Below are 27,477 nucleotides of genomic sequence, written 5' to 3' on the forward strand. Positions count from 1 at the left end.
GACAGACTTCATTAACCCTCAAATCGCGCAAACTGAAATTGCAAATACAAAATACGCCTAATGGAAACACGTCAGTTTTGAAAAAAACTTCAGTTTATTGCAAAAAACACCCGCATGAAATGGTATTTCAGGTGATTTGAAAAAGCCATATTTCACAAAACTGCTATGGAAACACTTTATTTGGGCTTTTATAGCTCATACGATGTGTGACTCCGGGTGGCAGTAAAGCAACTTTACGGATGCCAACCACCATTAAACTGAAAGAAGAAGAAAAAGCACAATAAAGTCTCATGACGTTCTACAAAACATGACTCGGTACGTGTGGACGGAGGAAGAGACCGAGATCTTCATAACTCTGATGCGAGACAAAGAAATTACGGCGATATTAGACTGGCTTTAGTTATAGAAATAAACCTGCCAATGTTTAAAACATCCATCGCCATGGTTACTGAGATGTTACCATGAGAGGAAGGTCGTGTAACATTGTGAGAGAAGTCAAACAAAAGCAGCATACACGGGTCATAAATACTGATTTTTCAGAGTTTACCACATAGTCTCGTGGTTTTGCTCGCCATTCTCCGAGCCCTCTCCTTTGCCGCCCATTTCAGATTTTTTTTTTCGTCACATAACGAGAATCTCAGCTAGATCTTAGCGGGTGTCTTGTCACACAGAGTCATGCAAATTTCTTAACTGAGTTGAAAAATTTCTATTCATGCAAATAACACAATTTTTTTGGTTGCGTTGCATAATTCTCGTCATTCGCGCCGCCTGGCCGAAGTTTGCGTTGTTGCATTAACATTGTGTGTAATCTGCCTCACTTGTTTGGTGTGAACGCACCTTTACAGCTTTTGGCAAAAGTGCAAAGCAACAGAAGCATTACGGAAACACTCAGGTAGACATGGAGGACAGTTTTACCTCATTCCCATATCTACCATCTCTTCAAGTCCCCAAAGTCCAGCAGGGAAAGTTATTGCGAGTTCCTGCAGCTATTTAAGTGTTGTAGATGAGTAACATTTGATCAGAAAGATACGAAACAACAAACTTTAGTGACCGGTATTTAAAGTATTATTAAAGTATGAGCTGTTTCCATGATTTAACAGTAAATAAATCATTTTATGTGAGTTTAAACTAAAGTGTACAAATACTTAACAAGTAATAAAAAAAAAAGCAGTATTCAAAAAGTAGTACCATGGGACACTGGGTTATTTCAAGAGTACAAATATTAAAACACAGAGTTCAGATTAATGATATTTATAATAGTCATTATTGTTATTACTGTTATAATCATCAATCTGTCGTAACTATATAAAAATAAGTCATTTTGTTTCATCAGTGTAATAAAATTAATAAAATCCCTACCACTCTGTCAAATTATAACAAATTAAAGTGTTTTGCATATCTAGCATTAGCATTTAAGGTAGTATGGCAAACCCCCCTGTTTTTATAACATTCAAGGGCAGGGGTCCATTTAATGCCTTGTTTACAAGAACAACTTACAGCAAATCTTCCTTCAAACAATTTCAATGAGAGCTTTGGTTCGCCGAAACCACGTGGAAGCAGCACAGAAACAGAAAAATCAAAATACGAGTGAAAAAAAGATAAAGTTCTATCTTTACTGGTCCTACATCATCTAATGAGTACGAGCTAAGAGTTTCTATTAACTACAGAACATCTATCACTAGTTACTATGAGAAGGAGTGAGAGGAGAGACGGAGGAAGTGACAGTTTTAAAGGTTAACAAATCCGTGTATAGACCACGACACTGGTATCAAAGACAGCACTCCTATATAAGCTCATTGGATTTTCTTTTGTATACATTATTGAAATACATTAATGATCAACTGAAGATTATTGTAGAGGATGACAGCGGATGGAGAAAGAACTGGATGGATATACAGTACATCATATTATTATTGTTATATAATTATTAACAGCCACAAAAATATTGATACAAATCCTTCTTAGAAATGTAAATCATACAAGGGAACGACCGCGTTTCTTTTTTAATTTATGACATACACATTTCTTTTTTTTTTAATAATTTCATTATTACTTGAAGTCCCCGTTTTAGAAACAGTCCAGCATTCAGCTTCCCATGGTTTGTAAAAGAAACTATAGTAAAATATCTGTTTTAGCACAGAAGGGAAGAAAACAGTGTACATTTAATAATTCATAAACCATTTCAAACTTTAAAGAAAGATTCTTTAGTTATAGCAAAGTCCTATTTACATTAAATGATAGATAACATTCCTATTTTTCTTTACATGTTTCGTAATGCTTGTATGAAAATTTGTGTGTTTTCAGTAATGGTGGATCAACCAGTGGTATGCAGGCAACTGTCAACACACTGCACGGTAAAATCGCACAAGTTGATCTTACTTCTAATCATTTTGGGAACCGACTGCCTTGAAAAAGGAGAAAAAGTATAACTATTAATCTTAATTTATGTTTACTTTCTATGTAATTGTTAAGTTTACCTAAAATGTAGCTGTATTCTTAATTTTGTGAAATCGTTGCCACTTAAAAATGACAGCTGAAAGGACCTTGTTCTTTCCAAGTTTTAGCAACTTCAGTAAACCAAGTTAATCTGACTAAACTTGATCATCACAAAGAGGATTTTGACAATGATGAAGTTAGGAGATCTGCTAGTTCTGTTTTGTCAACATGTTTAAGAAAATGTTAATCTAGCCGCCAACACACAACGCCTAACATCCGGCTTTTTAATGCAATGGGAAAGCGTACTATCGTCATTCACACCCGAGTCAAATGACTCTGCAGTACACACGAGTTTTTATCGCCTCTGACTTCAATCAGCATTAATGGAAACACAACACCTGGTTGAATGAGGTAATTTCAGCTCCTTAACTGTTACTAATTACCCTCCATCTCCTCCTAAGCAGCAAAAACACACATCCAAAGACATCTGCACAGAAAGGCAGACTCGTGCGGTGTTTACTGGCAGTCAGGATGCAGCATTTTGCAGGTTTGCCTGTCTCTTAAAAACCTGCATGCACGCACTAATTTTGGTGTGAAAGCGTTGTATATTTGACTACTTTGCAACCAGCAGAATTTAAAAATATAGCACGCTAAACTTAGTTTACTGAAGTTGCTGACACGTAGAAAGATTCATTTATTTTGCAAGTTGCAACAACTTCACTAAATTTACGTACTTATAACTTAATTTTAAGTAAACTTAACAATATATATGTGGACTTTTACCAACAAACATTTTTCAAGACAACCTGTTTCTGAGTTTTTTCAAATAAAATCAGCTTTTCAGATTTTACAATGTGTAAATGTTTACTTTGAATTAAAAAAAAAAAAAAGGCGAGTGTCTGGGCTGCCTTGAATTTGACTGAACCTTGAAAGAGGAGTTGAATAATTACAAAATTACCTCAACTTGTCTTCTCAAATTTAGTCAACTTAAAAATTTGAAGGCAGCCCAGGCATTATTGAAGTTGAAACGAATACTTTTTTTTTGTCAAGTAAAATCAACTTTTCAGATTTTACAGTGTGTAAGTGGTTGTTTTAACTTATAAAAGTAAGTGTCTGGGCTGCCTTAGATTTTGACTGAACTTGGGAAGAAGAGTTCAATCATAACAAAATTACCTCAACTTGTCTTCTCAGATCCAGTCAACTTAAAGATGTGAAGGCAGCCCAGACAGTATTTACGTAAATCAAATATTTATTTTATTATTATTTTTTTTTTACAGTGCATTTAAAAACAGTAAATAAATGTTTTCAAGTTAGGCTGGGTTGTAAATAAAAGTCCTCCACATCACTGAGTCCACTTCAGAGACTGACCGACCAATGTGCAAATGAAATCTGCTCTCAGCCTTACCTCGAAAAAGCAGTGCAACAACTTCACTTTGTCAGCCAGTCATATTTCTCCTCAAACAAGTTCTCTGGTCATCGTTACAAAACACACAGGACTGAGGTAATAAGCAACACTCCTCTGCTGCACGTCTTCCTCCTCGTAAGAAACACACACACACACACACACAAAAAAAAAAATCAAACTTGAAATATTGCCTTTTGTGTGACACCAGACATGTAAAGACAGTGACAGTATATCAAACATCTCTTTGTGAAATATGAGGACGCCACTGATTTCGTCCAGTATTCCCAAAACTATCAAGTGTGCTTTGGATTGATTTGTTTTTCGTGCTACAGAGCTCCGGAGGAACGACGGAGGAGCTTTTCAGCTGCGCGTCACAGAGTGCAGATCCACACGTTTGTGTCGTCTAATTGTGCACACTGTAGCTCATCAGGTAGACAAATATGCTGGTATCAAATTAGCCACAGTTGGAGAGTGAGAGTACAGAGCGAGCCGATCGTGCACGATCTGCGTTATCTTCTCCACAGGCGTTGTGCGATGGATGAGACAGTTAATGTCCTCCCATCCAGCGTTATGTGGCCTTTTCCGCCCAATAACCATCACAAAAATACGTCCGTCCCTCTCTAAACCGCGATATGCCTGATATATGAGCACAATTTACAGTTAGACACTTAAATCTGACACAGAATTAAAAGGACTTTCTTTTTTCTCCAGACAATAAAACATTTATAAAACAGGACTGTGAAAATATTGAAGTCCTCTTATTGCCAAAAATAGTTAGTGACCACATTGCTAGAACCAAAGCTACTAAGTGTTATTGGTTTGTCTCGTGTTTTGATGCGTGAACCAAAATGTCTCTGCGAAGCCGAGTTGGTTCTTAATATGTGCAAACTGACAATCTTTCATTCACTCAAAGATAAAAAAGACGAGTAACAACAGCGTCTCAGCAGAAACACAGAAAGGTGAGTGACATGAACATTGCTTTTTCTACGTGTGGATCAAAAGAAACATTAAAAATAATCTCATTATTGATTTTTAAATTTAAAAAACAATTCAGGAAAGCAATTTAAATCAAGAGATAAAATAAAATAAAATCTTAGCCAGCAAATCTCTACACAAGGACACCAGTTACGGACAGAGGGATCTCCACAGCAGCTCAGGCGTTACACCACTCCTGGCCCGTCTTTTTTTTTTTTTTCTGTGATGATTTTTGACTTTTGTTCTTCATCTGGTGCCGTCCCCGCTCTGGCTCGCTGTGTGGATGCTGTAGTGGTTAGTGCTGGATGGCATCACCTGCACACAGAAGCAATTTAGAAAATGTCCCCAGCCTCTAGCACAGACACCACAACACGTTCTCAGTTGTCACATGCGGCCGATTTGTAAGTGGACTTCCGCGTCTACATATTACGCTCTGTCTGCTGTTGACGTTCTGGGATGGCGTTAAAGTGATGTCAACAAAAGCGCATGGTGGGATGACGCTGCTAGTGGTTATGTTTAGGCAACAAAAACACATGGAAACTAACGCTGGGACACCAAAAAACGCACATGTCCGCACGATGGTTAGGTTTAGGCAAAAAAGGGATATTGTAGAAAAAAAGAAAAAAACGCACTGTGATATGAAAGTCCAGGATTCGTTTGTTTTATTCACCGCCCCACGAGTCCACCTTCTTTTCAACCTGACGCCGTAGAGCGGCATATCATGCAGACACGACGGGCTCCATCTGCACGTCATTCTGCCACCAGACTGTCCGTCGGCGTATAAAAGCCCTCCGAATGGTTCTGTCCGCCCCTGCTCTCAGCGGTCTATCATGCAGACTCAAAAGGTGGGTTTTGGCGTTGGGATCTTGCATCAAAAACGCTGCAAAATCGGCTGTGACTTCAGAATGAGAACGCGCTGCATCTTCACACGGAAAACTCATCTGCTACTTGCCAGCAAAGACAACCCCGAAATGCTGAGTACCCTAAAGTTTTATGTTATAAGTCGACAGTGTGGCCCCCAACATAAAGAAACTGCCAGATGCTAACTTGCATAGGCAAGTTATGTCCAATGTGCATAATTTCTATATTGCGTAATTGCATATACTGACAGTACTTCAGCAACTGTTTGGCTAATTTGGACATTTTCTTGGACGCTGAATCCATATCTGAATCATACATTATCTAACTTATTTAAAGTTGTTTCAGTTATTTCAAAAACATAAAATAAATATAGTAAGCTCCCTGTCTGATCCACTCAATCCAGCGCCCTCAAAATGTCTAAACTGACGTAAAAAAATAATCAAAATCAGCCCAACTCCAGTTAAAATATGCAGACTTCTGGGTTAATGGATTCAGCATCCTCAATAACCCCAAACAGCACCAAGATAATGTCCAAATTATCTGAGCAGCTGCGGATGTACCATTACTGTACATTTATGACATAAAACTTTTCGGTACTCAACATTTCGGGTTCACAATAAGTCTCTGTAGGCTGCAACCTGGCCCATTAAATAAATCATATGAAATCCTCTTTCTGTCTCCTATTGTCTCTACATGAAGTCGATAATTAATCCGCCTATTTGATTAAATTCATGTGCTTAATAATTCCTGAATTTTTGGGTTGAATTAACTTTTTGTAGTTGCTGTGAATAGAAGCATCCGCTAAACCGTAATGAGCATTTCCAAATAACGAGAAGACCTTTATCAGGCCGAGTATAAGTATGCCAAATCAAGTCTGTTTTAATTTACTCTTCAATATTTCATCAAAAGAATATTGGAAAGCAAGTGTAGCTCTGAGCTTATGATGAAGTGCCAGGCAAATAAATGTATCATTCTATGTCTGAGTCGCAAGTAATAATAATAATAATAATAATAAAAATAAAAGGTAAAAAGCTTCTTTTATAGTTCTTTGACATACACATAAAGGTAGTTTCAGTTCAGTTTCAGGACCCAAAATGTAGAGAGAGAATGAATACATCCTTACTTCAAGTTTTCAAAAACTAACAATTGTCAGAGAATACAACACTGGGTAAAGTAAAGCAGAATCTGAAGGAAAAAAAGCTTTCTTATAAAACTTTTCAAAAGTATGCATGCATACATGAGTCAACCCATGGTTAATACTGCAGATACAATGAAAGGACGCCTCGGGGAGAATCCAGCGTCTCCTCCATACAGCTTTTCAAAGGGCTTTCCATTTTTTGTATATGCTATATTATGCAAGCACAAGCCCTGTAGAAAGCTGTGGCATCTTATTTAGGAACGGCGTCGACAATAAATATGAAAAACAAGATGTGTGAAAGAGGTACAAGAACAATACATGCTTTTAAAGGCAGACAGGGTTGTGATATAGAATAAAAAGAATAAGATACCTTAAATTAGATGGCAACCAGTCACCTGTTAGCTTTCAGTGGTATCCGTTTGTAAAAGCTGTCGCAATCAGTGGACCCTAAAATGTACAATTAGCAGCTGTGTCAGTATGCATCTATTGGAAAAAAGGGCAAAAAAATAGCAAACTGTAAGTGTAGTTGATTTAAAGTGATGCCGGCATGAGCGGAGAGTCATGACTTTAGCAGAAAAGGTCAGTCAGTACACAACAGTTTGGTTACAACATTTTTGACTTTTGAAATGACAGACAGACTGTTTGTTATCTTTGAAGGTTTGAGGTGATCTGTGGACCAAAGTCTACAGCAGATGTTTCAGTGTTTGTTGTACATTGTGCATAAACCAGTGATACCCAACATGCTTTGTCTGGGGGCCACTTTTGCAAAATTACAGGAGGCCAGGGGCCCGTGGCAGCAGCCCCAACATGTTTCTCAGATTTCAGGACATTTCTAGAATTTGAGGACTTTTTTAAATCTTCGAACTGGTATTAACCCCTGCATGGAGGGTATCCCAATTCTAGAGTGCATTCTTTAGTTTCGGTTTAAGAAATACTTGTTTTAAGACACTGCCATTTGAGTGGGCATTTCTGGACTGTGACCTGCTGTACATGTGAACAGCTATGACACACCAGATAAGTGACTTAGATGCTGCATGGATGCAGCAGTTTTCTGTCCACTTCCAATAATAAAAAAGTCAGATTTTTGTGTTGCTATTAATGAAAGAAATCCAAAAATAGAGCAGCAGGTAAAACAGGTTACGATGTTGTAACCCCTCTATTAGCACAGGCGAAGCCCTCAGTCATAAAAGGAAGTATCGTGTGAAAACCAGAAAAAGAGAAAATGCTGGCAAGAAAGCACAAAGGTTTTATTGAACCTGAGCTTGAACCCAAACTTTATCAACCAAAGACGTTTGATGGTGATGTGTTGGAGGGGAAGCATGACGGTATTTTAAAGCAACAGTCAAAGTGATGACAGAATTACTCAGTACGTTTACATGCATAGTTAGGTAGAGCTACAGTAAAGGCTCGATTAGGCCATTTATTAATGAGACCGCCGTCCTTGTCAAGCAACGGGGGACAATCGATTTACTGACGGAAATATGTCCGACTCCACCACAGTAGGTGGCGATATGCCGCCTTTCAGCTAGCTGATATTGGACCTTCTTTTGGGTTGATCTATTACATCACATGCCAAAAAAGTCAGCAAGCGACATACAGATCAAATGTTGGGAACGCTGTTAATTTTCTGCGTAGTACATTTCGTACGTACTCTACGCTTTATTTGGTACCTTTGTCTTGTCTGTTTTCTTCCTTTGTTCTTCTTCTTTTGTTTTTCTCGGCTTTCTTCTACAAATTCACACTGTGGGACTATGGAGCCTGCGCGTAGCACCTAGGCCGGTTCAGGTCCGATTGAGGCGTACACCTGAAAGGGTTAATTGACCCCCAAACTGCATTTCCTAAGCGTGTTAGTCCAACTTTGAGAAATTTGACCATTTCAGTCCGACTAACATGTTTTCATGCATTTTAGAAGCCAAGTCAATAATTTGAATATTTCTACATCATGTAAATGTACTGACTGATTCCAGATTTGGACTATCCAACTATCCTTATTTCAGCTGACCGCCTTCTATAGATTCGTGAAGTCGGCGGTGAATAAGAAGAGTGAGAATGAGTTTAGCCACAGGGAGTCAGTAAAGAGATTCGATGAGGTCGATGACGATGAGAAGAAGCAGATGTACTCACAGCGATGCTGTGGCTGAAGGCGGAGCCTGGCTGAGGGCTGGTGGCGTTGATGTAGTTGCTCACACCAGAGTCCTGACTGGTGTTTCCATAGAGGTCAGCTACAGGACCGGGACTGCTGGCACCAGGAAAAGCTCCAGGCCGGGCTGGGTTGTTTCCTGTTGAGGAAGGCCAGGAGCCAGATTAACCAGAGAAGATACATCACACAACTGATGCTCAGAAATCAGAGCTGACAGTGAGCCGGCACACAGCCTTCATGCTTCAGTTATAAGTTGAAGAAAAGACGGTATATTCGAGTTCTTGAAAACATGAACATATGCAACCTGAGACCGACCTGATGACAGTGGGCCTCATGCAAAAAAACAATAAATGAAGGAATTTACTCTTGTTTTTGCTCGTATCCAGGATTTGTTCTTATTTTGTTCGAACCCGTTGATTTTTGGGATTCACCCATGTTATATTTGTTAGCAAAGAGCAGAGTATTTTCAGAAAATATATTTTTTTTAGTTGTTTTTGGTTCAGAGGATGAAGATCATAGAAGGAAATTCAAATTTAAACATCAGTGTGCATGAACTACATTACCTGATTTTATTTCCAAGTACATGCACATATACAAGGAATTTGAATTGGTGTTTTAGTGCAACAATTAACATAAAGGAAGATAACATAATTGATAACATAATAACATAAAGGAAAAACAGTAAATTTAAATAGAATGAGACATAAGATAAAAATATAGAAGCAATTTAAAAACAGAAAATGAAAAAACTGAATATGAAGAACACAAAATGTGTGTATAAAAGGTGCTATATAAATTATTAGTATTATTATTATATATATTATTATCATTGTTATTAATTAACTGTTTCAGTTGGCCATTTCATTTGTGTACAGAGTGCAGAGTTACAAAAAAATCAAGTGAATACTGTTCTTTGCAAGATATGTTATTCCAATAAATACCACAGATACAGCTCATTTTTCCCACCTCCTGCTAATGCAAATGCAAAAAAACCTTCCAAAAACTACTCTGACCTTTGACCTGTCATCGGTGTTCTCTGCTTGAACTCTTTGCGGGACCCTCAGATATGGCGGCCCGCCCGTCTATGAAAGCCTGGTAGAAGTTGCACAGGGGGATTGGGCACAATACCCCTCATCTAATCAACACCTGTCACTCGGAGAGCCTCTTCACTTCACCACACCTACCTCCCCTCCCCCTCCGTAACTCCCACCGCTCCTCCTCCAACCTCTTTTAAATATATGATGGTGATTATCTTCGCCAAAGTGCTCGGGGTATTGGACCTAGCCTGCCTGACAGCCAGAAAATTACACGGGTGTCCTGGGTAATGTGTGCTAAAAGACTGCAGGGGTGAGCCACGCTTTCACGGGCTCGGAGAAGAACTGCAGACCACCACTCATACTTTGTTTCCTGGCTACAGTCATGCATTAAAAGGAGTAAAGTGTATTTCATTATATATACTGCAAAATATACAGCACTTTGGTTAGATAATGTGCAATGCTCCGAAAAACGACATCGTGATTTCATTCTGTACAGAAAATGTAAAAACCCTCTCAGATGAGGTCTTTTCTAAAAAAAGTAAACTTTTATGGTTGATATGACTTGGGAGGCAGCACTGGAGACAAATCTTTAAAATCCCATCGAGTTCTCATCCCAAGTCCTCGAATACCAGCCCGTTCTTATTCCGAACTCGACAAATCGTGTGACGCCAAACGCCACCTTTTGCAGCCACATGCAACACGCACAGACACATCAGATGATAACGCTGAAAGGACCAGTGGCATTATCTACGCTGGCAGATGGCGGTGGGCGTGTCCACATCCAACGGAAATAAAACCCATCGCCTGTATTTAGCGGGTTTGAAAAACCTGCGTGCATGCGGTCATTTTGGTGGGAAAGGGGTCGACGACCTTTTAGCTGATATGTTGCTTCCTGAAGCAACTTTTTAAATCAAGAACATAAAAGAGTGAAACGCTGCTCAAAACTACAACAAGGTAAATGTTTTGTACACTTTTTTGGGTTGTCCAGTGTTGATTTCCAAAAGCTGATTGAATTGAAATTTATTTTGAACATGTCCAAAAAAAGGAAAGAACAAATGTCCGATTATGACGTCTCGCTAAAATGTTAGTTCCAAAAGTTTCAATCAGCGCTTAAAGTCGTGTGATCAGAAATGTGCACAGTGCACAATTCAGTGGCATGCGAGCACACGCCAATACACATTTATAAATGTGCATCTCCCAAAGTGCATGAATGATTACATCATACTGGTTACATTACCATCATGCTTGGTAAAAGTCAAACTTGGATAGAAACTAAAAACAAAAAAAAGAACTTGTTAATTTGGATTCATTAATCAGAAAAAACTGAAATCTGATTAATCACATTCTGTGGTGTCCTTTGACACAGTGCGTGATTGAAGGCCACAGTGGCTTTGCAACATGAGTTTTTGTACCATCGAAGCCCTTCAAGCCTGAAATGTCACCTCAATGCCAAGTATGTAGCAGCGAACCTGGATTTTTCGAGCCAGCACAGCCTCTGATGCTAGTGCTAACAGCCAGACGCGTCAAGCCACACCTCCACCAGGCGTCCAGATGCATACTGAGCCGAATGCACATTGGACGCCGAAGCAGTGCGACGCAGTGACAGTGCAACAGAATTCAAATGAACAATACTCCAAAGGCAACGCTACAAAAGGCATGCACTGCATCCCAGGCAGATGGTGCACACCGCCACACAGCGTCATGTTTATTATCGCCCTCCACACTCCTTCCGTCTTTTTCTAAAGCTGCTGTTGACTTGTGTTGTCTGCGAGTCTACATGCATGTGTGGGAGGAGCAGAGACACAGAAATACACACCTGGGCTCTTAAAAGGGTCCGGGCTGTGCAGATGGTGCTGGAGGGAGGTGGGAGAGTTGCAGGCCGAGCTGGCGTGCTCACTGGGCAGGATTTGAGCAGCCGCCTGGGCCCCCAGGGAGCCATAGTCGGCCAGTGAGTAGGGCGCTCCTCCCCGCACGTCACCGCCGGCCCCGGAGTACAACCCATATTCAGGGAACCCTGGGAGACAGGGGAGGGTGGGAGAGGAGTGGGAGGAGGGGAGGGGTTGGGACTCCATCATTGATGTTAATAATGATTGATTTTTTCCTGAATGACAGAATTGGATCTCAGAGTTTCCCTGTTAATGTCTTGCTGTTATTCTCCCTGCTGTCAGAACCAACGTTGTGCTGTGAAAAAACCCGTTCTCAGTCCGAACTCGTCAAATAGCTCCGCTCAGGCAGTGCTTTACGAGCGTGACGCCAAAAACCACCTTACATGTCCACATGCAACATCACAGATGACGTCAGGTGAGAACGCGGTCGGACAGAACCGCTGGCGGACACGAAGCGCATCTACATGCAATATGCAGCGTCACATGAGAACCGTATGAAACTGATTGCATGCACATGCGAGCGTGCTTATTGGGCGGGTGAGTGGACAGGAAGATTAGTCCCACAAACAACCAACTTTCGTGCGGGAATTTGGAGTTTGCTTCCCATGTGAATGGGTGTGTTTTGTTTTTTTCTACAACTTTATGTGTAAACACAAAGCGCGTGCTGCTTCATCCCACCATGTGCATTTGTTGACATCACGGTAACGACATCCCGGAGCACAAACAGTTAATGCAGAAGAATACCTAAAACGTCAAAGGTAGATGTGGAAAGTCCTGACAGAGCGGCACCACGTGACGAGTTCGGAGCGAAAATATTTTGGAATAGAAAAACCGTCAGACAAAACTGATTTGGGAAAACCAGCTGCTAACTCTCTGTTAAGATCCATCACAACATCACACAATAAAACACGTCAGATTTAGCCAGGACTGCTGAACTCTGCAGCTGCACAAACAATCTGAGGACTGAGGAGGATCAGATCCATCCCGACTCACCCTGCCGTTTTCTAACGTGTAATATATCATCATCCACTCAGCAGCATCAACAAAACATAATAAGTTAATAAGTCAGCTCACATTATTAGTTTTCCTCCTGTGTTATAATGTTCTGTAATTATTGCGGAAAAAACTTTCACATAAGCAAAATAAGGCCATGATAATTAAAAAATGATCAATAATTCAGGTTTGGCTGTGCTGATAAATCAATGAGATTGAGCCAGAAACTTTGGATTAATTTTAAATGTGACACTGACTATAAGATGAGGAAGGAGACGAAGCATTGTGCCTCCCTCCTCTGAAAGTTTGGCTTTGTAGAAGAAATGTTCTACTACTACTCTACTATAAACAACGCTGATGAAGACACATTTTCAGCACTGAAGTTTTCGAGTATAAAATCTACGCTCGGGCGGTATGTAATATTTCATACCTTCATATCTTCCTGAAATTTCTGGTCTGAGCTCCTGCGCTCTGTGTTGCATCGTTGGCCGGCGACTGGCTGCTATGATGACGGCAGCGCATGTAGATGCAGAACTCAAACTCCTCAAATCCTTTTTTACTGTATTTTTTTTCGTTTTTTTCCAACTACGTGGCTCCCTCTGCTGAAGCACGACTTTTTTTTATAGAGAAGCACTTATCGCCATCAGGTAAAGTTGAGTGTGGTTTGGACTGAACGCAGCAGATCGTGAGAGGATCCTCACCAACGGCCGAGCTGCCAGTCAGACCAGAGGGGAGAAATGAAACTGAAAGCGCCGGACAAAGAGAGGGAGGAGAGCCGGCATCAGGGAGAGGCTGACCCAACTTGGATTGAGAGCTGTTCCTCTACCAAGCCTTCTTCTGGCTAATGTCCACTCGCAGGAGAATAAAGTGGATGAGATGTGATTGAGGCTCACTCAGCAACAGGAAATCAGAGACTGCTCTGCACACATCTTCACAGAGACATGGTTAACCCCTAACATCCCGGATCAAGCTGTTGCACTGGATGGGTGGACCTTGTTCAGAGCCGACAGGACACAACTTTAAAAAATGCACTGCAGGAATTGAATGATGCCATCAGCAGCAACATGCCCAAAGAAACCGGTAAGAATTATCAGAGTGGCTCAACTCATCCTTCAACTCCAAAGATGGAGCAGAATCAAGGACAAATGTTATTCTGTTTCTTTAAATGGACGAATGAATCTACCTTCTACCTTCTGATTGTCATCTTCTGAAACTTTGTCCGACCGCGTTCTCATCTGACGTCGTCTATGTGCACTGCCTGTGGACCCGGAGGGTGGCTTTTGGCGTCACACTCATACGCCGAAGAGTTTGGAACGAGAACGGGCTGGGCGCATTATGTAGACGCACCCGGTTCAGTCTGGCTGTGTTCTCAAAGTAACATTGCCCATCTGTATATCATGCTCCCGTGGCAGGTGCTGTCCGGCGGCGTATAATAACAAACCAACTGGTTCTGTCCAGTATTGTTCTCAGCTGACGCCCTGCAGCGGCAAATAATGCAGACACTTTTGACGTTACACTGAAAGCACTGCAAAAGTGCAGTATTTGACGGCTTTGGAAGGTGAACGGGCTGGGTCTCGACATCTGATCAGGACGTCTCCTTCAGGCAAATCCAACTGGTAGGAGACCCCCAGGGTAGACCCAGAACACACTGGTGGTTTCTAGGCTTGGGATCGCCCAGAAGAAACTGGAAAATGCTGGCGGGAAAAGGTGAGTCTAAGCCTACTGCTACCACTACTACCACCTACTGGCACAATCTGGATGAATTAATGAATGTTTTTTTATGCCTCATACATTATTATATATTACATTAAGAAGTATTTAAAATAAAACATAATTTCATGCAGGGCTTTGTTTTAATTTCTGGTGCTGCTCATGACTGATGTACAGTGTCAAAGAGCCGGTGATGTAATGGCATCAATCTTCAAACACACTAATAAATATTTTTCTCTTCTTTAATCAGAGGCTTCAACGTGTGTCCATGTTAGAGACTCCGTCACCCCCACCTCAGTGTGTCTCCTCAGTGTGTCTCCTCAGTGTGTCTCCTCAGTGTGTGTACTAGATGAGAAAATACTCAGCATCTGTCCTGTCAGCACAAAAACACACTATGTGTTTGTTGATGTAAGCAAAAGGAGGCCAGCATTTAAAAAAGACCTTACGTGCAGATACTGTGTGTGTGTGTGCGTGTGTGTGTGTGTGCGTGTGTGTTGTGGTGGTGGTGGTTGTTGGGGGAGTTGGCAATAGGACAGTATTAACCTAAGAAATAACAGTTTGCACAATCTACTGCCTGAGGCAAAACTGTCATGAGTCTAACGTGTGTGTGTGTGTGTGTGTGTGTGTGTTTTCTTGCTGGTGGCTCGCTGACCTCGCAGTGTCAGAAACACCAGCTGGTCCAGCTGTACACATAAACACTTCCACCCAAAGTCTGCAACAAAACATGTCACGCTCATTTTTTAAATTCAGCATTTTCAGTCGCAGTCTTTCCCGAAAAATGTCAGAAATGCTTCAGAACGGCCGCTGGGATTTAACAATCTGCAGATAGCTTCATTCATTTCCTGTGATAGTTTTAAAATGATGGCCCTTTTCTAATTTTCCCTGTGGTGGTTTTTCTCCCTGGAAAAAAAGGCCATCTTCAAGCTGAATCACAGACTAATCAACATTTTTTTAGCCAAATCTGGCAGCTCATAAATAATCCAGAATAAATGTCGGCTTATTTGGTGCCCTGATAAACCATTATAAAGGTGTGTGTAGATCCTCCAGGTCGAGCAGCTCCTTTCCTCCCCCGTTTCTAACTCTGTATTTATCATTACATTTATATGTGCAGATTTGGCTGCGTAGATATCGGAGCACGCTGACAAGCAAACATGCAACAAGACAATAACACATGCATAATCCATATCACTATTTGGACGAATCCAACAGTTAAAGAGTAAAGTTGACCGAGTTTACAGTAAATTGCGGTATGTGTTGGTGCGACCGCTCTGATCTTTGACGGCAGATTTTTGGCCTCCGTGATTTAAATCTAATTTTAGCCTTCTCTCGTGTCATTTTTTGGTTCTTTTCCATTCTTCCCTCGGTGGTGTTGTCATGTTGGGGCTAAGCACACTTATTATTTTCATTCACAAACACGCAGCAGCAGCCCGACCTCATTCTGTAACTGTTAAATACCGCCGCTTTGCAGTGTTTTTGGCATCGATGCCAAAAACCACCTTTTATGTCCCCATGATACACTGCTGGATGGCGTCAGCTGAGACCACGGCGGGCATCCAGTGGCGCTAACTGGTCCCGACTCACATCATCTCAACTCATGTTCAATACACACCGGTTTGCCTACAGAGCTAACAGGTCCACAGAGGACGCCACAGCCACAAATCTCCACACTACCCTGGACTGGCGCGTTTCACACAGCACGCGTCAGCAGTGTGTGATGGCAGCCTCGCCGAGCTGCAGCGTGTTTCATGCTTGTGGTGTTTACATATGCAGCGTCGCTGCGTAAATTTATGAATCTGCCAGAAATGTCACTTCACATTACTTCCCGCCTTTTCTCTGATAAAACAGGAAGTGTTTCAGGCCTGTTTTTTCAGTCGTCTGTTTAACAAGCATCTGATGCTGTCTAAAGTCGACAGCTGTCCACACAAGCTGCAGAACTTGTAACTTGGCTCTTGCTGAAATACTTTTTTAATTACTTGCAATGTGAAGCACTTATTCGTGCAAGCAGACGTACAGAAGAAAACACAAACACAATCATAATCCATCCACAGAGCTGGCAGGTACCGTAGCTCTTCAGACAACCTACGAAACGTTACTGTATCTTTACCGTCAGCAAAGTAAACCTCGACTTTACAGGCAGTACATATACAGTAACTCTGTGTGTGTGTGTGTGTGTGTGTGTGTGTGTGTGTGTGTGTGTGTGTGTGAGAGGTTGAGGAAAAGCAAGGCGGACCAGAGAGGTGAGAATCTACATGGAGAGAAGGTCAGGCCACACAGAATACCGACAGAGCGTTTACCTGCCCCTGCGTTCTGCCCGTATGCCGTGTAGCCGCCGCCTCTTCCACGGGTCGCCCTACCTGAGCCACGAGCCGCTGCTACTGCCGCCGCCGCCACCGGTCCGTACGCCGTCGCTGGGAAGCCTGAAGGAACGACAAAGGAGGACACTCAGGACTCATTTATTCATCGACTTTTCTTTTTCTTTATTTAAATGTTCAGAATTATTTGAGGAAACTGTGACAATCAGCTTTTAATCCTGCTTAACCTCCTTGAACAACTTCGCTTAATTTCTTATAAAAACATGGAAGGAAGGCAATTAGCCAGTTAACAAGAAATTACCCAAAATTGGATAAAAAGTTGGTAAAAAGTTACAAGAAAATTGCCTGAAAAAAAAAGAAAATGGCAATAGATAAATAAAACAAGGAAATGACCTGAAATAAATACATAATTAGTTAGTTTACCAGATTTTTTTCACAGTTTTTTAAAAATTATTTTCTAATAATTTTCTCTCTGTTTTTATTATTATTATTATTATTAGTATTATTATTGATAATGAATGCAGTACAAGATAACTGATGGCAGGAAAGCGATGAGCCAATTAACAAGAAATTACAAAAAAACTTGCAAGAAATAAGGTAAAAAGCTGGAGAAAAATTGTTTGAAAAAAGTGAAGGAAATGGCAATAAATAAATAAAACAAATAAGGAAAAATAAAAAAATAAAGTGCTAAAAATGTAATACTTCTTATTAAGAATTATAGTTAGTTTCTGGGACATTTTTCACTATTATTTTTACAATTATGCTCTAATAATTTCTTCTCTTTTATTATTATTTATTTTTCTTTTCAGATGTTGATAAAAAAAAGAACAGAAGAAGCTAGAATAATTTTGTGTTTGTTTATGAAAGCACAAGATCTGTTCTTAATCTTGATGTATTCATTGTTTGTATATTCAAAACACAAAATATTATGGAGGTCTTGAAAGATGAATAAATATGACCAAAACGCTGGCGCTGGCTGGCAACTCAGTGATAATACTTTGTCTGGGAAAGAGTTAATCCAACATCATTCTTTGACTCTCTGTGATGTTTTTGCAGACTCTCGTGTAAACCAACGAAATGAATGACACATGGCAACACAGTCGGCCCTCCAGACTCATCACTCACTGGATATTGTCTACACCGGTCTGCGCTCATTCTTCTCTGACAAACAGGGAACAGCGTGCAGCCGAGGGTTTAGGATGTGGAGGATTGTGATTCAGCGCTCACTTAGGAACAGTGATTGTTTGTTCTTCTGAACATCATCCCCATCAGCTTCTGGCAAAGGGGACGCACTCCCTCATCATTAGCCAGGAGACCTTGTGTCTGCCTGCAGATGGAGGGAGTGTTTCAGAAAGTGGACGTGGCGGCTGACTGAGACACAGACCACAGAGCTACGATGCTGCGGACATCAAGATTCACAGCAAACTAACAACGCTGTTGGGGAAGAATTGGTTCTGTGTGTTCTGTTCTGTGGTTCTGTGGTGGACTGTGGGAAGAGGAGATGATATAGGCCAGTCCACAGCAACTGCGGCACTGTAGCGATATCACACGAGAGGGAGTGATGTTAGATAGATGGATAGACCTTTTATTGTTTATTGCAGGGTATACAACAAAATTTCGTTGAGTGGTCCAGTTTGCAGCATGAATAAAATATAAAAAATATAAGTATATTCACATACATAAGTACACACACAAGCCCAAGCACACCCATACTCATAACCACATACACATTCATACCCGTAAGTGATATATGTATGTAAATCTAAATATATGTAGAAATAAATAGAGAGCATGGGAAACACGACGGTTATTGGACAAGTTGCACTAAGTCAGTGATGTTATACTGTATGTCATCACAGCCACGATGATATACAGTATAACATCACTCCCTCTTGTGTGAAATTGTTTATATACAACAGTTCTGCAAGCGTCCTTTATTAGTTAGCAATAATAAGCAACAAAAAATTATGATTTCTTGGTCTATTTAATGATTTTTTTTGGCTCCGCCGACACAAATAGTTACCGCTGGAAGTTACAGCTGTTGCCTAGCACTGCGTAAACATTTTCCTGCACACTGTTTGCTAATCTGTTAGCTTGGTCTTCATGATACGCCCTGAGCAGATGCTTCATATCATGAACATTTATCTCTGTGTTTTCACCGAAATCAGAGTCTGTTTTCACACTTTGGCAGCCGGTTTGATTCAGGTGAGACAGTTTAATCAGACAGTTCGTCGCTCCGGCGTGTGTCCACTCACTGCCGTAATCACCTCAAGTCCCGTATTACACAGTGTGTGTGTGTGTGTGTGTGTGTGTGTGTGTGTGTGTGTGTGTGTACGTGTTAGTGATATGACCTCCAGCTTTTATCATTATTTCACTTTTCCAAAAAATACACTCTCCTTCATTTGTGATATTTGGAGACTGATGGTGAGGACTAAACAGACACCACAATGCACAACATCACCGCCGAATTGCTGAATACACACACACACACACACACACACACACACACACACACACACACACACACACACACACAGAGAGGCTATTTTGGATGCCTCCACTCTGAGCTAATGGTGCATTTCACACAGCTATTTTGGAAGGCATTAAGGCACAGCGAGAATCCAATTGGTACAGCCATCCATCCCTCTACTCGAAATAGATGAGCTACTGTTGACACATTCTCTGTGAAAAAACAAGGCTTCTTCCCTCTCCTCCGTCCTGCCAGTAAGGGTTTAAAAGCCTGCGACCTCCAGCTGCCTTGCTCTCCTTGAATTTCAACATCACGCAGATGTTGCAAAAGGCTGTCGACTCTCAGTCGCTCTAGCGCGGACATGTCCAATAGCCGACACCAGCGCGCGGACACGTCCAATGGCCCGCTCCAGCGCATACATGTCCAATAGCTGGCACCAGCGCGGACATGTCCAATAGCCCGCTCCATCGCGGAAATGTGCAACAGCCCATTCCAGCCCACCCGTTCAAGCGCGGAAATCTGCGACAGCCCGCTCCAGCGCGGACATGTCCAATAGCCAGCACCAGCACGTATTACGCACATGTTTGGTATTTCTGTTATTGAAAAATTCTGTTACCCCTTTCCCCACCGTGGCTGCCAACTCCCACGCATCTGCTGTGCGTCTCACACTTTTGGGCTGCGAGGGCAGAAGTGTTTGATTGTAGAACAGCTGAGTGTTTGACAGCCACAGCATTTCATTATCGCGGATCAAACAGCTGATGGTCCAACAGCAGCGCAGTGAGACAGACAAACAGAGCGCAGCTTCTCCTCAAAGCACCAAAGTGTCTGAAACAGACACATCTGCAGAGGTGGAAAGTGACTTCTTTGGACTTCTACAGACGACTTTGTGTTAGTCTCACGTTTAACCTGGGTTTAGGGTTAGGCTGAGTTTAGGGTAGGCGTTAGTAGTTAGACATTTAGTTGTCATGGTTAATATTAGGTTAAGGGGCTCGGGACTGCATTATTTCTATGAGGGTCCTCACAAAGATATAAGTACAAAATGTTGTGTGGGGGGTTTTTTGTACGATACGCAGTGAGGACCAAAAAAAAAAAAAAAAAAAAAAAATCTTAACAGCAGAGTCAGGACATTTTTTGGAAAGTGAGGACATTTTAATTGCTCCTCACTTCTTCAAAGGACTGTTTGAAGGTTAACACTTGCTTTTGGGGTTCAGGGGCTCGGGAATGCATTATTTCAAAGAGGGTCCTCACAAAGGTGGAAGTACAAGGATGTGTGTGTGAGTGTGTGTGTGTCTCCAATGATATCTGTTTGCATAACTGATTAGGCCCTAATCAAAACTGAAACATCAATTCCAGGCATGGTCCTCAACAAACAGGTAAGCAGAAAGAGAGAAGAAGGAAAGGTGGGGGGGCTTTATATTAGCCGGGTCTGCAGAGGAAGTTGTTTCTAAGAGTCTGTGACCTTGGCGCTTCACTAACACACACACGCATAAACAGGCACGCACTGCAGCGCCACAACCTTCAGCTCTCATCAGAGGCCGACGTGTCCTCCACCAAAAATGGACTGTGACAAATACAAAGAGAAAATTGGTTTGTATCAAGGTCGGGAAAGCAGCCAGAGAAAGCTGCGAAAGATGCGTTAAGCAGACGTCCCACCACAGGAATGGACAAGCAGTCCAAATGCAACGTCACTGCAGCACGGTATACTGTCACGTCTATCTCTCCAGTCAATATCCACTTTTGGCCACTATGGTGAATTTGCATCAGAGCCTGGCACACCTGCTTGGTTTGGTTAGCACAGGTAACGTCCCCCTGAACACTCTATAAGGGCAGGTTTTGTGCCGTGTGCAAAGACTCCGACACATGAGCAAAAACTAGAGACACGACACGTTCTCATGCCTGGGCCCGGCACCTTCTGACCACCCGCCAGCGTACAATCATTTATTCATTCAAAGCTTTATTTAAGACCCGGGAAATCATTGAGGGACCCTCATTTTTAACCATGCAGAGCGAACGAGACATTTAAAACATTCAAACAAAAAACAGTTTAAAAAATATAGAATCATACAAAACAACAAACTATAACAGCGATGTTAATAGCTAAAGATAAAAATACATGATATGTGGAATTATAATTAAAAACATTTACGCTCACTTAAAACAAGATCTGAAATAAGACATTTAAACACCGTAACAGTGGAAGAGTTTAAGTTCTTTTGCAGATTGCTCCATGTATAAGTTGCGCTCTAAGAAAATGACAGTTTTGTACTAGTTCACTTCTGATTTGGGGAACGTGAAGTAACGAGCTATTCTGCGACCACGTACCGAGGTTCAGAGTTGAAAGGGATGAAATATAGGGAGGAAGCAAGTATTTCAAACCTTTATACATCAATAAAACACCGACAAAACCTCTGGTTCTGTCCGACCGCGTTCCAGTTGGACATGGACGGTAGCTTTTGGCGTCATGCTCGTACACTGAAAGCACTGACAGAGCGGCGCCGTGTGACGAGTTCGGAGTGAGAACGAGCTGAATAAACGGGAGTCGCTCACAAACTGAGACCAACACAAAGAGAAATCAGTAATGAAACCCGGGAAAGCGGTTTAGAATGACATGTTTACAGCAAATATACCGACGCAATACCGACAGACGAGCATGAAGTGAAATCACGACTGCTGCCATCAGTCGCTGCGTCTCCCAAACACGTCAAAAACAACATTCAGGGAAGCATTAAATGAGCTTTGAAATCAGGACAAGACGATGGAAAGAAGTTGACTTTAAATCCGCCTGAATGTAAAGATGCCGTAATAACACAGTGCTCAATGGAGCCAAAAACAGCCGGTACGACAAACACACACACACACACACACACACACACACACACACACACACACACACACACACACAAGCCACTTTGTTTGACCTCCTCTGAATTGGGTCCCTGGCGAGGATTACGGGCAGTGCTTCAGAAAAAGATGAGCTCCTTGCTTTCTCAACAGTCAATTTTTAACCTCCGCGGCGAGCCAACTATTCTAAATCCCTCACACCGCTGAGGGGGAAACTGGGGAAGAAAAAAAAAAGAGGCTTTTCACCTTTAACGTCCGAGCACCAAGGTCGCCGTGGTGCTATCAGGAAATCACAGGGAAAGTGAACGAGTGGGAAGAACAGAGGAGGGAAAAAAGGGCTAAATCATTTCACGGGAGGAGCCGCGGGGATTAAGAGCAAACCCTTAACGGGGTCTTTAGAAAGAGTCCCAGACTGGAGGAGGCAGGAATGAAAGGATCGACCGACTATTGTGATAGTGAGGCAGAGCCTGTGCAGCTGACGACGACGGAGAGGAACTGCAGAGCTACAGAGCAACACATACACTGAGCATGGTTGTATTACCATCGCCATTATTATTACGATTTATTTATCTTATTTTATTATTATTAGTAGTATTTTTCATTATTATTATTTCTCTTTTTTTCTTTCACTTATTTATTTTATCAATTACTATTATTACCATAAATTTTTATGACTTATGACCAATAAACATTATGGTCCTGATGATAATTATTAATAAATAAAATAAATGAATAAATAATAATTTTATTTAAATAGCACTAGTTAAAGCTTCCCAGGTAAAAATGTTTACAAAATAAAATGAAACATCAGAAACCCATGTAGCCCCCCCCACCCCTTATTACATAACTGAAATTAGAAATTATATATTATGAACGTTAGAGCACAAATATTAAACAGCACTGCACACATGAACATACGGGGTGCAGGTTAAACAAATACAATTTCATAAATAAATACCCTTAAACTTCAATTAAAGGCCTGTCTCAGTTAGAGGCTCGGTCGGGTCGACTCACGTGGACACGCCTGCTGACATCCGGCTGTCCACCAGCGTAACAACGTGACAACGTGACAACGTTCTCATCTGACGCGTCCGTGCACGCTGCATGTGGACGCAGAAGTTGGCTTTTGGTGTCACACTCGTACACCGAAAGCGCTGACAGAGCGGCGCCATTTGACGAATTCGGAGTGAGAACGGGTTGTAATCACAGCTCCACACTCGGGGCCCGAGCCCTGATGCCTCGCTCAGGGGACGAAGCTGCGCCATCGGAAACACGTGGAGGACGAGCAAGGGCAGCTGGAGGAGATATCACAGTTGGAGGAGGCTGGAATTTGACAAGCTGTCTTGGCCAACCCTAGTGGGCCATCAGCTGTGTATGTGTATGTGTGTGTGTGTGTGTGTGTGTGTGTGTGTGTGTGTGTGTGTGTGTGTGTGTGTGTGTGTGAAGAATGACAGCGGCCTGCTGTGTTCCCTGGTGCGCTGTGGTCTGTGGCCTTGAAGGCAGCACCGTCTCGAGGCCGGCGTATTTTAATCCCGTTTCCTCGGGCCTCTGCACACCGCGGGACTCCTCCAGCACGGCTCCGTTTCTCACTTCATTTCCATTCCAACCTTTTTAATTAATGCGGTCGAGAGAGGGAGACGCTGCGGCGTGGAGAGTTTACAAAAGTCCTGGCTGTGGTGAGCGCTTTGGCAGCTCCGCGCAGGGGTGACCTTGACAAATTGCTGGAAAACAGCGTCGTCTTTTCTCAGCACTTCGCCTCAGAGGTTTGTCAGCTTTGAACTCGACTCCTGCGGCTGCGGTTCGTCTCCGTGGCGTTTACATGGACTTCCTGTGTTTTTCTGGGCTTTGCATAGATTCCTAAATGATTGATTTGTGAGTTGAAGGCTGTGATTCTTCTGTTTAGAGTGACAGTATTTAGTTGTGTCATTGTGTCCCACCCACCTGCCGAAAAAGCAAACTTGTTTGTCCTTCAGTATTCGTGCAAAAGCGACCAGTTCTGCCTGGCAGTGTTCTGTGCACTGCACGCGAACGCATCCAGCACCTTTTTGTCGATTTCCTTTTTTTCCCCCCAAATTTTGTGCTTTTCTTGAGTAATTTCTTATCAATCTGCTCATTGCCTTCTCTCAATATTTTTCAAAAAAACAAACAAAAAACCCACAAAAAACCACTGTTTGTTTAGGTTTTAAGGGGTTAATCAACAAATACTAACATGTGTGATTCTGAATACAATATGTGTTAAAAGATGTATATAATAATGATAATAACAACACACTTTTACTTCCAGTGTGTTCATATTTGGCATCAGAGCCTGACAGAGAGCTGGCACAGCTGCCCACCTCCAACTCTGCCAAATAAAGCATGAAATCAGGAGCGCTGATGACGAGCTTTGGAGAAGCTCCGGCGTTACCGATTTTAAAGGTATTTAGAGGCACTGAATGAGGAAATAATAGCTTAGTGTCATCTTTAAAATCAAATTTGGGGAGAAAAGGGGGATTGCATTTCAGTGACATTAGACTGCTGTGTGTGGATCGCTATGAAGGGAGACTCGTCTTTTTAGCAGAGCTCTTCGGGGAGGGTTGATGTGACAACAGACGCGTTTATCCTGAAAAACCCTGCTGAGATCTGACACTGTGTGTGTGTGTGTGTGTGTGTGTGTGTGTGTGTGTGTGTGTGTGTGTGTGTGACTGCATGTTAAAAGAGAAATTGCCAAACTAAACTCATCCTGAAAACTCTTACACGAAATGTAACTAAACTCAGGCTATTGACACTTTGTTTGTTTGTTTGCATTATCTTTTGTTTTGTTTTTTCTTTTTTTTTTCTTTTTAAAGTATATTTATGTTTCTTATTGTAGTTGCTTCTTACTTTTTGTAAACTATTCAATCCCATATCATTGCTTTGTTGACTTTGTATTTGGTTATACACGTGTGTCTCAAAAAAAGAATATTGTGGAAAAGTTATTTAAGAAAGTATCATTTGAATATATTCTAGACTCATTACATAAACCAAATTGTTCAAGCATTTTTCTATTTTATTTTAATGATATGGCCTACAGCTAGAAAAATGAAAAAAATGTATTAAAAAAAAATCCCAAAACAAACATATTTCAGAATACAAGAAACACCCAAAAATACAGAGCAGCTGAGGCTGCTTTCAAAGCAACCTGAGTATAGAAATTAACATACTTTTCAGAATTTGGACATTTTTGTGCTGTATCAGTTTTTGGATGATCTTAGGAAATATTCTAATAATCTGAGATACTGGATTTATGTTTCTCATGAGCTATAAACCATAATCATCATATTTGGATTTATGTGTAATTAATACATAATATGTGAAAGTTTATGTTTTTGAATCAAATTACGAAGAAAATTTAACTTTTTCACAATATTCTGATTTTCTGAGATGCGCATGTATGTATGCACTAAATGGTGAATAAAGGGTTAAAAAAAGAAAAAAAGGAATCAAACATTTTAAAGAAAACTTACCTGGGAACTGGTAGCTGTAGCTGGGGGCAAAACCAGTGTATCCTCTGCCGTATGTTGCTACAATGTTCGGATAACCTGGAGAGAAGGTGAGATATGACCGTTAAGAGAAAACACAATAATAAAATAATAATAAATCTGCTAATAATAATCATAATAATAATAATAAATAATAAAATAATAAATAATAAATAATAAATAATAAATAATAAATAATAAATAATAAATAATAATAATAATAATAATAAAAACTGTATCAGCCATTGTAGCCACGGTGAGAGATTTGCATCTGAGTCTAAATATTTGACTTTATATCCGAGTGTACAACAAAAATTTAACTTTGCGCTTTTGTTTCTGCTCTCATTTTTAACGGGTTTAGGTTAAAGATCTATGACTTTTTTTATGCAGGTATTCCTCTCAAATTTTGGTGGCAAATTTGTTAAAATCCGTGGTAGTTAAGCGCTCCTCCTTTTCCAAAATGAGCCATCCACCTGACAGGTGTGGCACATTATGATGCTGATTACGCAGCATCATCACTACCAACACGTTCTCATCCCAAGTCGTCACATGTTGCTGCTTTGCAGTGGACTTGCACGTAGACATGTTACCCTCTCGGTAACTTTAGGCGTCTCCTGCTGACGCTCCAGGATGCCGCAACCATGATGTCAACAAAAGCACATGGCGGGATGATGCTGCACGTGGTTACGTTTAAACAACAAAAGCACTCTGCAACCGATGCAACCAACAGACAGGAGGCAAACACGAGACTCCGACATGAAAGTCAGCAGTTTGTTGGCGCCATCCACTGCCCCTCACACCCGCCCTATAGGGACCTTCGTGCTCCGTATGTTACCTCTTACCAGCAGCATTTTGATCTGACACCTTTCGTCATCGGGACGCAAACAGGTTCCATCCAGCCTTATTCTCAACTGATACCGACAACCTGCGTATCATGATGGCAGATGCTGTCTGGCCACGTTTCCGCTGCTCACTTTAGCGGTTTATTGTGTGGACACGAAAGGTGGCTTTTTTGTCAGGATCTTACGCCGGGAGAACTGCAAGAGCAGTGGTATTTGACGACTTCAGAGCGGTTTTTGGTCCTAATAAAAGGCCACTCGATGTGCACCACACTTTTGCAGAGAGTTTACTGCAGGTTCACTAAGACCTGCTGATATGAAACACTGCTGCCATCTGCTCAGAGCACATTTTTCACAGGTGAAAAACCCACAAAACCTGTCTTAATAGCCAAATTATTGTAAATGATAAGAGAATTCACTACAACAAATGAAATAGTCCCTCCGCAAACACAGCCCACATGACTCAGCAGACACAAAGACAAAGGTTACATCACAATCCACTAAATGCAAACACTTCTCCATCACTTGCATCATTTCCTTTCTTCCTAAAGATGAGAAGGGAGAAGCAGAGAAAGCAGCAAAGACAGTGGACCAGAGGAAACGAGTTTTCCAGAAATGAGGCGTCCTTTCCTCTGAACCGTTGTTTGAAGCAATGTCAGTTTGTGATGACGACAGCACGGCTGCATCACAGCTGCATCACAGCTTCCTCAGCTGTCAGTCAGCTTTGACAGCTCTGCGCTGACTTTTGATGGTTTGGAGTTTGTATTTACAGACACAGCGGTTGTATTTTTTAAAATAATCATGAGAGCACAGAAGTACCCAAGTAGCTCACCGAAAACAGCCAAAAAGGCTGAGTCCTTACTGCAGCTGCACAGGCTCAAGTCATAAACCTTAATGATACAGCAGACCAAAGATGGCGCCTTTCATTCCTATG

The 27,477-nt window shown here is 41.5% G+C and overlaps 1 protein-coding gene across 8 annotated transcripts in view; it reads right to left on the bottom strand.

Annotated features, from left to right (window-relative positions):
- Positions 1-1,902: 1,902 nt before the first annotated feature.
- Positions 1,903-27,477, bottom strand: part of LOC121943362 (RNA-binding protein Musashi homolog 2-like) — a 133,689-nt gene continuing 108,114 nt past the window's right edge. The window contains exons 10-15 of one of the 8 annotated variants that reach the window (XM_088078476.1): positions 25,690-25,764; positions 16,876-16,998; positions 11,809-12,006; positions 8,940-9,094; positions 7,211-7,262; positions 1,903-5,131 (exon numbers count right to left, since the gene is read on the bottom strand). In XM_088078476.1, the coding sequence (XP_087934602.1) occupies positions 7,221-7,262; positions 8,940-9,094; positions 11,809-12,006; positions 16,876-16,998; positions 25,690-25,764 (593 nt within the window). In that variant the 3' untranslated portion in view covers positions 1,903-5,131; positions 7,211-7,220. Of the gene's footprint in view, positions 5,132-7,185; positions 7,263-8,939; positions 9,095-11,808; positions 12,007-16,875; positions 16,999-25,689; positions 25,765-27,477 lie in introns of all 8 variants that reach the window. The other 7 variants (XM_088078475.1, XM_088078478.1, XM_088078474.1 and 4 more) reach the window with 7 other exon arrangements.

The sequence above is a fragment of the Plectropomus leopardus genome, chromosome 6 (genome assembly GCF_026936395.1).
Source record: "Plectropomus leopardus strain MGB_pleo_1.0 chromosome 6, ASM2693639v1, whole genome shotgun sequence".
NCBI lineage: Eukaryota > Metazoa > Chordata > Actinopteri > Perciformes > Serranidae > Plectropomus > Plectropomus leopardus.